We start from the raw sequence: 15,410 nt of genomic DNA on the forward strand, positions 1-15,410 counted from the left end.
CTTTTAAGGGGCTCCTGGCTGCCTCAGTCAGTGGAGCATTGGACTCTTGATGTCGGGGTTGTGGGTTCAGGCCCCACATTGGGTGCAGAGATTACTTCAAAATAAAATCTTTAAAAAAAAAAAAAAAAAAGGCTCCTGGGTTGCTCAGTTGGTTAAGTATCTAGACTCTTGATCTTGGCTCAGGTCATTATCTCACAGTTCATGAGATCAAGCCCCGCATCAGGCTGTGTACTGACAACATGGAGCCTGCTTTGGATTCTCTCTCTCTCTCTCTCTCTCTCTCTCTCTCTTTCTCTTTCTCTCTTTCTCTTTCTCTCTGTGTTACTGTCTTTCTCTCTCTCTCTCTCAAAATGAGTAAATAAACTTTAAAAAAAGAGCTTGGGGTGCCTGGGTGGCTCAGTCAATTGAGCATCCAACTTCAGCTCAGGTCATGATCTCACAGTTCATGGGTTCGAGCCCCACATCAGGCTCTGTGCTGACAGCTCAGAGCCTGGAGCCTGCTTCGGATTCTGTGTCTCCCTCCCTCTCTCTGCCCCTCCCCCGCTTGTGCGTGCATGCGTGTGTGTGTGTGTGTGTGTGCACGCGCACATGCGCACTCTCTCTCAAAAATAAATTAAAAAAAAATTTTTTAAAAAGGGATGTTATATAGTGCAGTTCAAGGAAGTAATAAACCATAACTAGTGCTTTAGAGTTCATCATTAAGGAGTCACTCTTTTGTAGTAAACATTGTCCTCTATCTTGACTTCTTTTTATTTTTTATTTTATTTTATTTTTTTTTAATTTTTTTTTTAACGTTTATTTATTTTTGAGACAGAGAGAGACAGAGCATGAACGGGGGAGGGTCAGAGAGAGAGGGAGACACAGAATCTGAAACAGGCTCCAGGCTCTGAGCAGTCAGCACAGAGCCCGACGCGGGGCTTGAACCCACAAGCTGTGAGATCATGACCTGAGCCGAAGTCGGACGCTTAACCGACTGAGCCACCCAGGCGCCCCTTGACTTCTTTTTAAAATGCTGTAGAGATAGTATATTAAGTTACCAATTCTTTAGTGTAAATTAGTTGTAGGATCAAAACTTTAAAGCCAGAGAGGAATGTAGAGTCATAGTTTGATGTTCGCAGTTATTTAACCCTGGAAGAGTAAGAATATTAAACCTTTGAAAACACACTATAGCAACTCATTGCAGAAACTAAAGCAGAACCCAGGCATCCTGTATCCTAGATCAGTGCTCTTTCTGTACTGAATAGAACTAGACAGTTAAGTATGGAGGAGGTACTAAAGGAAAGGAAAAAGGTTCGGAGGAAGGGCTAGTTCATCTTGGTTCACAGTTTGGGGCTGGGCTGTGATAATCCCTGGATTTGGCTGTGATAATCCCAGGACTTGGCTGCAGAGCCTTCAGATGGCTACTAGTGCTGTGCCCCATTTGTCCTCTGACTTGTTCCTCTTGGAGTAATGTTTATTGCAGAAAAAGGCAACTAAACAGGCTGTCTGACCCATTATATAGCACTGGGGGCACCTGGGTGGCTCAGGTTGGTTCAAGTCATGATCTCGTGGTTTGTGGGTTCGAGCCCCATTTTGGGCTCTGTGCTGACAGCTCAGAGCCTGGAGCCTGCTTCGGATTCTGTGTCTCCTCTCTCTGCCCCTCCCCGTCTCTTTCTCTCTCCCTCTCCCCCCCCCCCCCCCCCCCCAGTAAACATTAAAAAAAAAACACATATAGCATTGAAGCATCATGCTGTAAGAGATATTGTTAGTTAATTAAGATATTAAGTTAGTTAATCAAAGATGTGCTTCAGTTCCATGATAAACAAATTAAATATAGATTCATTTAAAGAAACTACTACTGTAGGCTTTTTAAACAACTCCTATGAATATTTTAGCTTTTTTATCCTTTGAGTAACTCAGATTATCACAAGGTTTCTCTATTGTACATGTTTCAATGATTGTCAAGTATATTTTATCATCACTTAGACTGTGACTCTGTTGATGTTCATGAGTCTATGAACACCTTGTTGATTATTTGTATCTTTCATTAATAATAAAATCTACTTTCTGTATTAGCTTGAGAAAAAATATATTTAAGGCCCATGATCTTGTCAACTATCCCTAGATTAATACAAACTATATTAAAGAATAGCTAACCATGATGGAAAGCTCATTCGTTCATTTAGTATTATTGAATATTACTGTTCCAGTAGTCTGCCTTTTCTTATTCTGTGACTAATTATTTATTTATTTTCTATCCTTTAATTTCCAAAGCTGCTCACTCATATCTGACTGAACAATAGTACATAAATATCCTTTTACAATAGGCCAGGACATCCATTTTATCCCAATTACACAAAAGCAAATAAATGCAAAATACTGTTACGTGACTTCCTTTCATGAAATTATAAGACCCTACATGCATACATATTTTTAAATCCCTTTATTCCCATTCCATCTTTTTGGCTGAACTTTATTCGTATAATGTCTGCCCGTGTTATAGGACCCTCTCTTGTGGAAGGCATTAGTATCCAGTCACCCAAGCCAAAAGTTGTTCTCCATCCCCCACTTCTAGTCATCAAGTGCTAACAAGACATCTTCTTAAATCTTTCTGGAATGGGTCCCCTCTCCATTAGAATTCCCTTTAGAATTCCCTTTTCCAAGTCCGCTTCTTCATAAGTGTGACGTGAAAGATTTTAGTTGCTCTGCCGCAGTTTTCTTTAGTCAGTGGTGACAGCTCCACGTCTATTCACTTTTGTAGTTCTTGTATCACGGTCATAGTCTTATCAACAGTAGCACAGATGTGGTTTTTAATCTCTTCCTGCTCTACAGCAGTTGGTTTAAAGCATGCATACAAAGTTTGATATCCAGACTTTATTGCTGACAATTAATTCCTTTAAGAGTGTAACTGGATTTTTCTTGCTTGCTGTATCAGGATGATTAGTCTTGATTTCATATTCCAGCCTGTATTGAAAGTAATCCAGATCAGAGTCAGCTTTCAGGAACATCAGTTCCAGCTTATTGACCTCCACCTCCATGTTGAATAGTTTATGCTGTGACTTTTTAAAAGAGTAATTTGTATACATTTAATGTCTTCATTGGTATTGAAATTCTGCTAAAAGTTCTTTTGATTTTTTTTTATCTTTCGAAGTTTTCTTTTTCACTCTTGTCTTACATAAAACAAACCAAAAAAAGATTCTGACATGTTAAGGACTTTTTCCTTAAAATTTGCATTATTCACAGCAGTTCTTCCTGCCCGTGGGTCCTGTCCCCATGCTTTAATAAGGTCACCTTTTTGCACCCCACACCCCCCCCCCCGAAATTTTTTTTGCATAATTCATTTGGATGAAGAAAAGAAGTAAATTGATGGCAAAGTAGTAGTAGATTGTAGAACTAAAGGAAATTTAGTTCAGTACCTCTAGTTCAGCAGATGAAGGAGAGATACAGAGAAGACACCTTACTTAATTGGTGGCAAAGCCAGTTCTGTAATTAAACTTTCCAGATTTCTCATGCAGTGCACTTTCCATCACAGCAAGTGTCTGAGATTCATTCACTCAATGAATATTTGGTGAATGGCCACGTACCGGATACTTTTCTGGGCAGTGGACACATAAATGAAAAGGGAGACAGCACTGGGTAGCAGATCTTAGAACAAACTACCTGGTTTCAAATCCTGACTCTGCCACTTATTTTTTTTTTAGGCTTTTTTTTTTTTTTTTATGTTTATTTTTGAGAGAGAGAGACAGAGTGTGAGCGGGAGAAGGAGCAGAGACAGAGGGAGACGCAGAATCTGAAGCAGCCTCCAGGCTCTAAGCTGTCCACACAAAGCCTGATGCAGGGCTCAAACTCATGAACAGTGAGATCATGACCTGAGCCAAAGTCGGACACTTAACCGACTGAGCCACCCAGGCGCCCTCTGCCACTTATTGTTTGATCTTCAGTTAGGTTACTTTACTTTTCTGTGTCTCAGTTTCTTTATCTATTAAATGAAAATACTAATAATACCTACATCATAGGATTGTTCAGAGGATAAATTAAAATGCATAGTACAGTGCCTGGAACATTCATATGATATTTACATATTGTCACATGAGATGATGGTGGTGACAATAACAATGATAATAAGACTTCTTGGTTTCTTCTCTCAGGAAGTTCACAGCCTTAGAGAGGACCTAACTTAAATAATTCTCTGTCTTCATAGTTTCTTTGCAGTGGTTACAATTGTGTGGGATTTTTCCTTTCAAAAATATTTTCAAAAAAAATCAGTAATCCTTAGCTTAATCCAGGAATAGAATGGTAAATAGAATTTCTGACTATGTCAAAGCTACATAAAAGCCACTTGATACCAAAAAGATTCTTTGTTCAATTAAACTTCAGTCAGACTCTTGAACCTTCTCTTAGGCATCTCTTCTTTGTAAAATCCAGTTTCATCAAGAACCCTGCTCAGTCAGTTTAACCAGATAGGCTCTTCAGCCTCTGCCTTCCCCCAGGTGCTTTCTGAACATCTGGGCCCATCTTCAGCAAGAATCCTGTTAGATCAGTTTAACTAGAATCTCCCTTACCCCTGATGTTCCCTCTTAGGAATTTTCCACCCACAGATCTCAGCCCTCCTCCTTACACTAAATTCTCCCTTGCCCATACTGTATTGGGAAATGAGCCCAGTCTGTCTCCCCCTGACTGTAGAAGTCCCTATATGGGGCGCCTGGGTGGCTCAGTCGGTTAAACGTCCGACTTGGGCTCAGGTCATGATCTCACGGTCTGTGAGTTCGAGCCCCGCGTCGGGCTCTGTGCTGACAGCTCGGAGCCTGGAGCCTGCTTCAGATTCTGTGTCTCCCTCTCTCTGACCCTCCCCCATTCATGCTGTGTCTCTCTCTGTCTCAAAAACAAACAAACAAACAAACAAACAAAAAAAAAGAAGTCCCTATACCCAGTGATAGCCCCTTTTCCCTTGAATAGAGTCTTCATTACTGTGCTTTCACAAGTGTCACTGATTGTATTTTTCTTTAACAACAGGTATGGGTAAATATTAAAGCAAAAACTCGTACTGTTAATTATACAGCTAGCGTCAATGCTTCATAGATATGAGCAAGGGTCTTTGGGAATCTTCATTTGCCTTTCCAGACCCTTTATTATTTAGGAAAAAAATTCACTAATGATCAACATCTACTAAGGTAGAGTTCTGATTCTACCTTAGTATTTGTTAGTAGTTGCTGCTTTAATGAAGAATAGCTGTGTCATTGCATTGGGATTTCATCCCCTCGAGTTCCATTCAAGATCACACTAATGTGACCTTGGATAAGTCATCATATACCTGGAGCCCAGTTTTGTAACTCTACCCATTATTCCATTTAGTCTAAAGAAACATTTTAAGGTAAATCTCTGGGTTAAATATTGTTATGCCTACAAGGTACAATTACAACTAATATAAAAATCGTTACCTTGTCCAGATTCTTTCAGCACTTGGCAATTTGAGTATACTTCTTTAACACCTTAATGGTCTGTGAGGACTAATGTACCATCTAGAGGCAACTAAGAGTTTTACCAGTAGGGTATACTGGGGTCCTTGAGATCAAATTACCCACAACAAGTAAATTTAAAGCCTGTCTCCTCCCACCACTTCCTTCGGTTGTTTCAGCATACAGACCTCAGTGCTTTGCCTTGAACCTGCCTGAAGTCTCCCTCCCACCCTGGGTCTTTGTACTTGCTACTGCCTGTGTACAGAAGATTGTTTGTTCCCCCCTGTTAGCCACTTAGCATACAGCTTTCTTGTTTAGGTCTTTGCTCAAATGTCATGAAAGCCTTCCTTGTTCATTCTATGTAAAGTTTCAAGACGACTCCTCTAACATGTCTCATCTCCTCTCCCTATTTTATTTTTCTTTATGGTGTTTATCACTGCCTGATGCACTGTATATTTTAGTGATTTATTCATTACTATTTGTATCTCTCCATTACAGTTTAAGCTCCACTGGGACAGCACTTTTTGTCATTTTGCTTCCTGTTTTATGTCTAATGCCCAGAGTAGTAACTGGTACATAATAGACACTCAGTAAATATTTGTTAAATGAACGAATGAATGATCTCATTAATTTTCATATCATTTCTCTAATGTTATAATAAATGGACAAATGGCACTAATAAGTTTCCAACAACTATTATAAGGAAACTTGTTTTGTGATCCAAATTGGGATATAAGTTTCCTAAATTAATTTGAAATTTTTCGACTTAGTTTAGGTATCTCATTGAAAACCCTACAATACTCCTCCCCCTGCCCAAAAAAGTTAACTATGTGAGATGAGGAATGTGTTAATTCATTTGATTATTGTAATCATTTCACAGTGTATGTACACATCAAATCATCACATAAATTTATATAATTTATCAATTATAACTCAATAAAGCTGGGGAAAAGTTAAAAAACAAACCTCAACACTAACAGTTTATTTCTCAAATCTGCCATACCTCTTGTGTTACAACTTATCATGACTTTGCAACACAGATCTTTGAATATTATTTATAATTTTAATAATAAGGCTGCGGTTTTTGGATATGTGTGTAAAAGGTAATTTGTATGGAAATTAAAGAATTAATAAGAAAAGTTGATTTATAATTTTTTTTTTTTTTTTGAGAGAGTGCATTAGTGGGGCAAGGGGAGGGAGAGGAAGAATTTTAAGCAGGCTCCATGCTCAGCATGGAGCCTAAAATTGGGCTGGATCTCAGGAGCCTGAGATCATGACATGAGCTAAAATTAAGAGTTGGACACTTTACCGACAGCCACCCCGGTTCCCCTGGTTCAGTGATTTAATAACAGTATAAAAGAAGTAACGGTGTAGACTAATTTGAGGTTTTATTTTGATAATTTTATATAATTTGATCTGTAAAATATAAAATGTCAAAGATATTTGTTTGACTAGCAATTTAAGGGACCTTGTTATTTGACCAGTATGGGTTTCAGGATAATCACAGCATAGTTAACAGAAAAATATAATAAACTAATATTTTGCCTTAAAAAAAAAAGATAGGAAATAGAAGAATTACTGTTTTTATTTTCTCATTTTGTCAAAGCTAAATCACTTTCATTTGTATTTATAGGCAAAATCATCAACATTACAGACCAGTCATCAGCCTCCCTCACAGGTAAGAAATTCTTCTCTTAAATCTAAGTCCCAGGGTTTCCAATAACTTACAATAAATTTAGATTATGTGAGGCTCTTAAAGTATTCCAGATGAAATCTACCTTTTAGAGCTTTGAAATTAAAATACATTTGTTATTGTTTAAGTCTAAAGTACTCCTAAAAGTCTACTTACTGAATTATGCTCTGAGATACTGAATATCTTCCTTCTTTAGCAGGACTGAGATTTGTTATTAAGTTGTATATTTTCTAAAATATGAATTAGGTATTTTTTATGTTTATACATGTAGTAGACAGGTGACCAGCTTATTTTATTTTCTCAGAGACCATCTTGGTGGCCCTTCGAGATGTCTCCTGGTGCATTAACTTTTGCTATCGTATGGCCTTTTATTGCCCAGTGGTTGGTGCATTTGTATTATCAAAGAAGGAGAAGGTAATGCTATGGCTTTATAACTCAAAATAGTATGCAAAATCTTATCTATAGGAGACAGAGCTTTCAACAGCAGTTAAGAGGACAGTTCCGTTTTATAGATACATTGTCATACTGAACATTCTTCACTGATCCTGAGACTGAAACTACCTTGGAAATGATGTCTAGCGGATTTCTAGGTACTTGTTAGACTAAAAAATTAGAATCTGATGTTTATTTTGGGCCCTTTCTAATGTTAAAGAACTCTAGACAAGGGGTAAATAAATAATGCCTGCATGCTGTCTATACCTTTGGAACAGACGTGGACATTCCAGAATATTTTAGCCAGGTGGTTGATGATCTCTAGAAATAGAGATTTTTCTAATTTGAGGGCCAAAATTCCAGTTTGGGATGCCAGGAGATACCTCAAAAAGGTATGAGAATAATAGATTGGGATCCTTGAAAGGGCTCTGAGATCGTCTAGGTTAGGAACCTGAGGCTGAATCTCTTGGGTCAAAGGAAATCCTTAAGGCATTTTTTTTTTCGATACTGTGTAAACTGAATTACATTTCATGGATGGGCATATAGACAATTGTTTACCTCACTGATGGCCTCACTTACTGTGTTTTTGTATTTCATCACCATTTCCCATTAAGTAACAACAGTTGGGGAGAAGAAATAGGGTATTTGATAATAACATTTTAAGTGCTCTCTTAAATCTGTGCAATAGAGACACATTTTTAAAAATCTACAAGTTTAAATAATTAAGGGTATGTTCTTCTAGCAAACAACCCAAGTTCCTAATTAACTACACTAACGAAAGCAGAAACCAGAGATTTGCCTTTCGCTTCTCTAAAAGGGATAAGCAGCATACTAGTTACTGTAAACAGTGCTCCAGTGATCATAGTTGATGGCAGAGAAACTAAAATGCACGGGGATTTGGATGGATCAGTCTTCCTGATTCCAGCTTATGTTAAGACAATTTTATTTATGTTCATAAAAGAACTAAATAAGTTCTGTGCCACATTAATGTTCTTCCAATACACCCACTCACTTGAAAAAAATTTCAGTAGGATTTCAGAAGCACAGATTGCTTTCACAGTATTATTTACCTCTTTCCTAAGGCATTTGTTACAGATGTCATTTCAGGTGTGTGTAAGATTTGTTAAGGGTTCAACAAACCTGAGTTTAAATTCTTTTTTTCTTTTTCTTTTTTTTTCAATTTTTTTTTAATGTTTGTTCATTGTAAGAGACAGACAGAGCATGACGGGGGGAGGGGCAGAGAGAGGGAGGGAGAAACAGAATCCGAAGCAGGCTCCAGGCTCTGAGCTGTCAGCACAGAGCCCCACATGGGGCTTGAAATCACCGCGAGATCATGACCTGAGCCGAAGTTGGACACTTAACCACCTGAGCCACCCGGGTGCCCCAGTTTAAATCCTTTCTAATTTTCACACATTTTACATTTCTCCTATGATGGTTGGGTTTAGTGCTACATAGTGCTTCAAATTTTAATTTCCCTGACAATTGGAGGAAAAAAGAACCAAAGCTTTTTTTCACTATGTAGTAAGCAGCAGGGCACAGTGGCACTAAAGATAGGTTTTGACATATTTTGCAGTGCATTTCAAAGTTCCTTTTCATGTTTCCTTTCTAAAAAGTTGAGGATTGGAGAGTAGAGAAATTTGGCATAGCACAAAAACCCTAAAGCTTACTTTGGTTAATAATTTATTTTATGCTTAAGTTTGAAACAGCTTGTCACTTATTAAAGACTGAAAGAGAAAACAACTACTTTGCTTCAGCAGTCACCAAAAATTGCAATTTTTCTAGAATTTAAAAAAAAATTTTTTTAACGTTTATTTTTAAGAGACGGAGGCAGAACACTAGTGGGGGAGGGGCAGAGAGACAGACACACAGAATCTGAAACACACTACAGGCTCCCAGCTCTAAGCTGTCAGCACAGAGCCGATACAGGGTTCAAACCCATGAACCACGAGATCATGACCTGAGCTGAAGGTGGACCCTTAACCGACTGAGCCACCCAGGTGGCCCTAGAATATTTTTTTAAGATTACTCCTTACTAGTAGATGTCTACACCATTTCCCTTAAGTATCCCTATCAGTTATTTGTAGAGGTCTCCAAATGGAGAAACTATTACTGATTTTTAATGTTCCACTTTGTTGAATTTTTATCAAGTTTTCAGTATGTTAAGTGTTTAGTCCTTCCCAATTACCAATTATTTAGCACTGTGCAACTGCATTTTGATCAGGTAGTGTTTTTAGGTATTGTTTGCTTATATACAGAACAGATTAGCAGGTTGGAGATAGAGCCATATTTGATATGGAAATAAGTTTCAGCTTTGAGGGGATTTAGACATCTTTTAATCTGGAAGTATGTAGCAATTTTTAATCTGATAGTTACAGGAATGAAAACTAGAGAGCGGTGTGTCTGGTTTGGAGCAGACAAGTTCTGTGTTAGAGATGAGGAGAAAGATCCAGAAATCCAGTTAGGGTGGAAAAAGCGTGGAATGCCCCATTCATAATAGGGACCATCCTATGTCTTATCCCCTAATACAATGTCTGGCATGTAGGAGGCTTACAGTAAATGTCCCTTACAGTAAATTGGAGGCGTACTGAATGCATGGCTGAATGGTCACAATTTGTAGGATGGCAAACTGAAGTACCATATGATGCAGAAAGCTTTCATTTTTTGAAGTTTATTTAATTTTAATTTTTTCTTTTTATTTAATAACTATGCATCTGGTAGCAAACAAACAGATAGTTCCATGTATATATAAAATAAGTAGCTATGTGTGGTAAACTTTTTTTTTTAAGTTTATTTATTTTGAGAGAGAGAGAGAGAAGTATCATGGTAGGGGCAGAGAGAAGGAGAGAGAATCCCAAACAGGCTCCTCAATGTCAGTTTGAAGCCCGATGTGAGGGAGGGGTGCTCGATCTCACGAACCATGAGATCATGACCTGAGCCGAAACCAAGTCCGACTTTTAACCAGCTGAGCCACTCAGGCACCTCTGTGGTAAGCTTTTTAAAAAGATGTTTTGTTTTTAAACATTAAAAGTGGGTCCACTGCTTGATTTTTTTTTCCCCATTGTAGAAGAATAAAAATTCAAAAGTAAATTTCTCACATTATCACTCTGCAGTGGATCAGAAAAAAAAACAAAAAAAAATCATATTTTTTTCTGAATGTGATATGAACAGAAACAGTTGGAGACTTCTTGTTCAGAATTAGGCCCTGAGCAGCCTCCTATGGGTCTGCCTTTTCCCACTCACCTCACCCGACCATTCTAGTAAAATTACCCATTAGTAAAATACTGACAGCAGACCTGTTCAGACCAAAAGACTACTCTTAAGCTATTACTTTGAAGGAAAGGACCTTTGTAACCACTTTTCTTTATCATTCTGCCCAGATTCATAAATACACAAACGTAGTTTTCTTGTGGGCACTGAACTTTCAGTACAGAGATGGTAAAATGGACAGGTGTGGGAAAGCTCTCTGTAGGAACACTCTTCAAATGGAACCTGGGACAGATGGAACTGCCTGGAAAAGTCAGGCCCAGGCTTCTGAGAAGGGGAAAGAATCTCAGCAGTACAGCCAGAGCAGTTCAGAGGGCAAGGTAAAGGGCAGAGCATTTTCCTCATCCCTTATCTATTGTTTTCTGTAACTTTTCTCTTATCACACCTTACCCTGCATTTTGCAAGTTAATTTAAAAAGAAAAAAGGACAGATCTCACAAAGAACCTGAAACACATTCCAAATAGTTCTGAAGATAGTGCTGGGCATTTATGTCTGTTTCTGTTTCCTTATTACAGTAGGAGATTGGGGTTCAGAGAGCTGTGTGGTTTTTTTATAAACCTGGAGAGGATCTTGTGTAGAAATCTTCATCATGTGGGTTCTTAGTAAGTGTTGCTCACTGTTCAGGCACCTTCCAGCTAACATTTCTGCTAAAACCTCACTCAGACAGTTAATCTTTAGAACCACCTACAATTCTGTTCTGGTCCCAGGGGCCTTTTTGCTTGTTTGTTTGTTTGTTTGTTTGTATGTTTTCCATCATGCCTCAAGAGATCTCTTTATGTTATGTGAAAATTGATCTGGTTATTTAAAATGTCATTCCTGCCAGGGAGGTGTACATAAAGAGGATTTCTACAGAGGATAAGGGATGATCTGATTACTTAAAATATCACTCCTGCCAAGGGGGTTGCATAAGAACATTTCTGCGGAGGTGAGGAATGAATCTGTAATAGGAGGGTTTCAGGCATTTTGGCATCTTGAGTGCTGGGGAGGATGTAGAGATTTTATAGCTGTGGGACTTTTCCCAGACCTGAGATCATATGTGATTATTGTATCTTGCGCTAACAAGCCCATCCTTCCCTGATCACTCCTTCAGTCAGTTTTATCACTAAAACCATCACGTTACCTATCGGAGTTGTTAGTTTACATGTCTCCCCTGCCACAAGCAACTAACCTGATAGCTCTTTTGACAGCTGAGAGCCTGCCTCATTTATGTTTGAACCCCAGTGCCTGGCACAGTGCCTGGAAAGTAACAGATATGGACTATCTGTTCATTAAACAAGTAATCTAGGTTGTATATCTATCAACCGTTGGTAGTTTTGTTAAGCGTTTTTGTTTCACAACTTTCCTGCTATAAAATAATCCCAAATTTCGAAATTGCATTAAGCCAACTAGAAAAGGATGTGAATTCATTTCTTAAGGACTTTTGGTAATTTTATGGTTTGATGTTGAATGTGAATATTATTGTTGTGTTTTCATTCAGATAATTCTTTGGTATGGGTGTGTTTCATATTCAGGTTGCATTTATATTCATAGGAAATTGGTTTTTACTTTCTCTTTAAAGAAAACTGAACTGAAGAAAATGGTATTTTACTCCAGAAGATTACTGGGCCTGGATGACCTCAGAATGAAATGGAATGTGGAGCCCACAAGAGTATCTTAACTGTTTGTGATCTTTTTGTTGTCCAGTAGTTTGGTTTGTGTACATATATACATATATATATTTTGCACTACACAAATATAACATTTTAAGGACTAATATTGCTGATACTTGAATAACTAATCTCAACTAGGCTACAAGTAGCATACATAGACTTACCCTACCCTTAAACTTGAAGGACATTAAATTATTAATGATTGTTTGGTAACACGTTTACCTGATTATCTCCCATAGAGAACTATAAGCTGCTTTTCCAAGGTACAGTTGTGATAATGAGATCAGATTTATAACTGGATATTTTTAATTTTCTAAATTAAATATGAGAAAGAATGCAAACCAGGAGTGAACTTCAAATGAGTTAAATCAACTTTCTATCCTAGTCACTGAATTGCCATGCCAAGGAGCAGAAAACTACTGGAAGAATCTTCTCTACGTCCACTTTGTGAGCTGCCCGTAATTTCTCTTGGGCATTCACAGCGCTGACTTGAGTGTTCAGGCGTCATTACTACAAAGTAGAGCCCTATGTTCCAGGCTTACTTTTTACAGATGAACACAGAATAGACATAACCTGCTGATGGGAATGATGAATGGGCTTCAAGTAGGTCTGAAAGTATACTCTGAGCCTGTAGATCATTGATAAGATTTTATTCAACCGTATACATTTATTTCTTTGTAATCATTTTTCTTTAACTGAGGATATCTTGCTTCTGCTTCATAGGGTGCTTTGAAATATAAGATGAAAACTTATTTATACTGTTTTTACAAAGGTCAAAAAAGGAAACACATGAAAATCACTTTTCTGTAACTGGTAAACTACACAGACTGGACTCTTAACCTCCTAGTGCCTCCGTTTTTCCTTTGGAGTATAATCTTTGAGATACACCTATTTCACAGGGGTCATGGAAGGATTTGCAAGCTAGGGGGCCATATGCTTCCATATGAATAAGGCACATCCAACTAATGTAAACTTAAATGTCCTTCCCCCCGCTCCCATTTAGAACTAAAAAAAAAGACTGCAATTTAGATCCTTGAAGGCTTTGTTTGGAATTATTCTTCCTGTATGTCTTCCAGAACTTCACTCATTTCGATGTCCCTTGTACTTTAAAGATTTCTTTCATTCGAAGGCGTAGTAGCAAATAATTTTTAAGCATTCTTGTTATGTGTGATGTTGGGTTAAGCATCATGTGTTCAGAGTGTTTTCAATAAGAAAGAAACCCATCCCTCGCATAGAGGATGGTTCTGTGTTTGCCTGAAGAAAAAAAGTGTAAGAATACAATTTGCTTTCCTCAAGAATCTTTTTTCCTTATTTTTTTCTTTCATGTAACTTGGTGTTTTTTATTTTTTAATCACATCTTGATTAAAATGTGTCTATCTAATATTTGCTTTTTAAAAACTGTCCTCTATTTATTTAGGGGAGGGGGAAAATGAAGCAAGTAACTGAATTATATGTAAAAATAAGGTTCAGACCTGTGGATCAGGGATTATTTTCAAAAATTAGATATCAATTTGGTATCAGAAATGGTGGCTTTTCTCTTAGTAAATAAATAAGTTAAATGCAAATTAAGAATGAAGCAATTGTGATTTATTACAGGCAATGGGAAGTAACTAACTCCTAGGGATAATCATTTGTATCCTATTCCAAAGTCTTATTTTATAGTTTGAAAAGCACTTTGCACACAGTTCTTGTATATACAAGTAAAGATGTAATTATAGGATATAGTGTTACTGCTTTGTTTAACAAGAAACTCATTTAAAATTTTAAATGGACAGCTGGTATTTTTTTAATGATCTACTTCTTTTCTGTTTCTTTATTGTAAAACTAAGTTAAAAATAAAAGGTTAATGAGAAATGATATGGTTTTTATTACTTATTGTTAATAGAAGTGCCTTGATTATATTTTAAGGATTAAACAAGCATAAATAGTGGAATTCATAGAAAGTAATCATGCCTTTTTCAGAATAAAGCCATGCCAAGATATATAAAAGCAAGAAACTGGGATAAAGTATAACTCCTTTAGCCATTTGGTTGAGAATGTTACTGATCCAGTCAGAATCTTAGTTTCCATTCTTATACCAAATAGATAGCTTCCCTGAGCTACAGGTCAGGCTCTGTGCAGGCAGTGTAGAGCCTGCTTGGGATTCTTTCTCTCCTTCTCTCTATGCCCCTCCCCTGCTCTCTCTCTCTTTCAAAATAAATAAATAAACCTTAAAAAATTCTTAAAAACAAACGGCTGCCCGCAGCCACCCAGTGCACCCTTAATCAGCCATCTTAAATACACACAGTTGGTCTTTGGTGGAATATGATGAAAAGATTTTGCATTGTGACTTGTACAGATAGTGATAAAAGTGATGTTAGCTATTTGTATCATTTAAGAGATCAGTGTTCTGCATGTCATAGAAAGTTCACTGCAGTGACTTGACCAAGTAAGTTTTGGGGTCTTTTTTTTCATTTTCAAGAAGTCCAGAGGTAGGGAGTCTAGGGCTGGTGAGTTGCTTCCAGAATGCAGTTAGGGACACAGGTTCCTTCTTTCTGTTCCACCCCCTTTGATATGTGGCTTTGGTCGTTATGCTTGCCAGATGGCTGCTGCACATCTAGGTCTAAATGTCTATTTTACAGGCAGACAATGATCTTATCTGATCAGGAAACACTAACTTTCTTGGAACTCTCACACAGGACACTCCCTCTCCCTATTATTGGCTATAGCTGGTTTCCCAGAGTTACATCTTTGTCTATAAAAATATTAAATAGGCAGCTTTTTCTGCACATAGGTCCTGTCTCTGTGCTTTAATAAAACCACCTTTTTGCACCCCTGAAAAATACATATATTATCTAAAGAATAAAATTATTCCAGTTTATATAGATATAATTTTACAAATTCAATTTTGCCCACATATAGTAGGAAAGACCATGTCCTTGGCGCTTAAATGCCTCC

General features: G+C 37.6%; 1 protein-coding gene across 11 annotated transcripts in view; it reads left to right on the top strand.

The window, feature by feature from the left end:
* Positions 1–14,042, top strand: part of ACBD5 (acyl-CoA binding domain containing 5) — a 46,548-nt gene extending 32,506 nt beyond the window's left edge. For 6 of the 11 annotated variants that reach the window (XM_045466668.1, XM_045466667.1, XM_045466663.1 and 3 more), the window contains 3 exons: positions 7,069–7,113; positions 7,433–7,542; positions 12,383–14,042. In XM_045466668.1, the coding sequence (XP_045322624.1) occupies positions 7,069–7,113; positions 7,433–7,542; positions 12,383–12,395 (168 nt within the window). In that variant the 3' untranslated portion in view covers positions 12,396–14,042. Of the gene's footprint in view, positions 1–7,068; positions 7,114–7,432; positions 7,543–11,647; positions 11,750–12,382 lie in introns of all 11 variants that reach the window. The other 5 variants (XR_006709518.1, XR_006709517.1, XR_006709519.1 and 2 more) reach the window with 1 other exon arrangement.
* The last annotated feature ends 1,368 nt before the right edge of the window (positions 14,043–15,410 follow it).

The sequence above is a fragment of the Leopardus geoffroyi genome, chromosome B4, assembly GCF_018350155.1.
Source record: "Leopardus geoffroyi isolate Oge1 chromosome B4, O.geoffroyi_Oge1_pat1.0, whole genome shotgun sequence".
NCBI lineage: Eukaryota > Metazoa > Chordata > Mammalia > Carnivora > Felidae > Leopardus > Leopardus geoffroyi.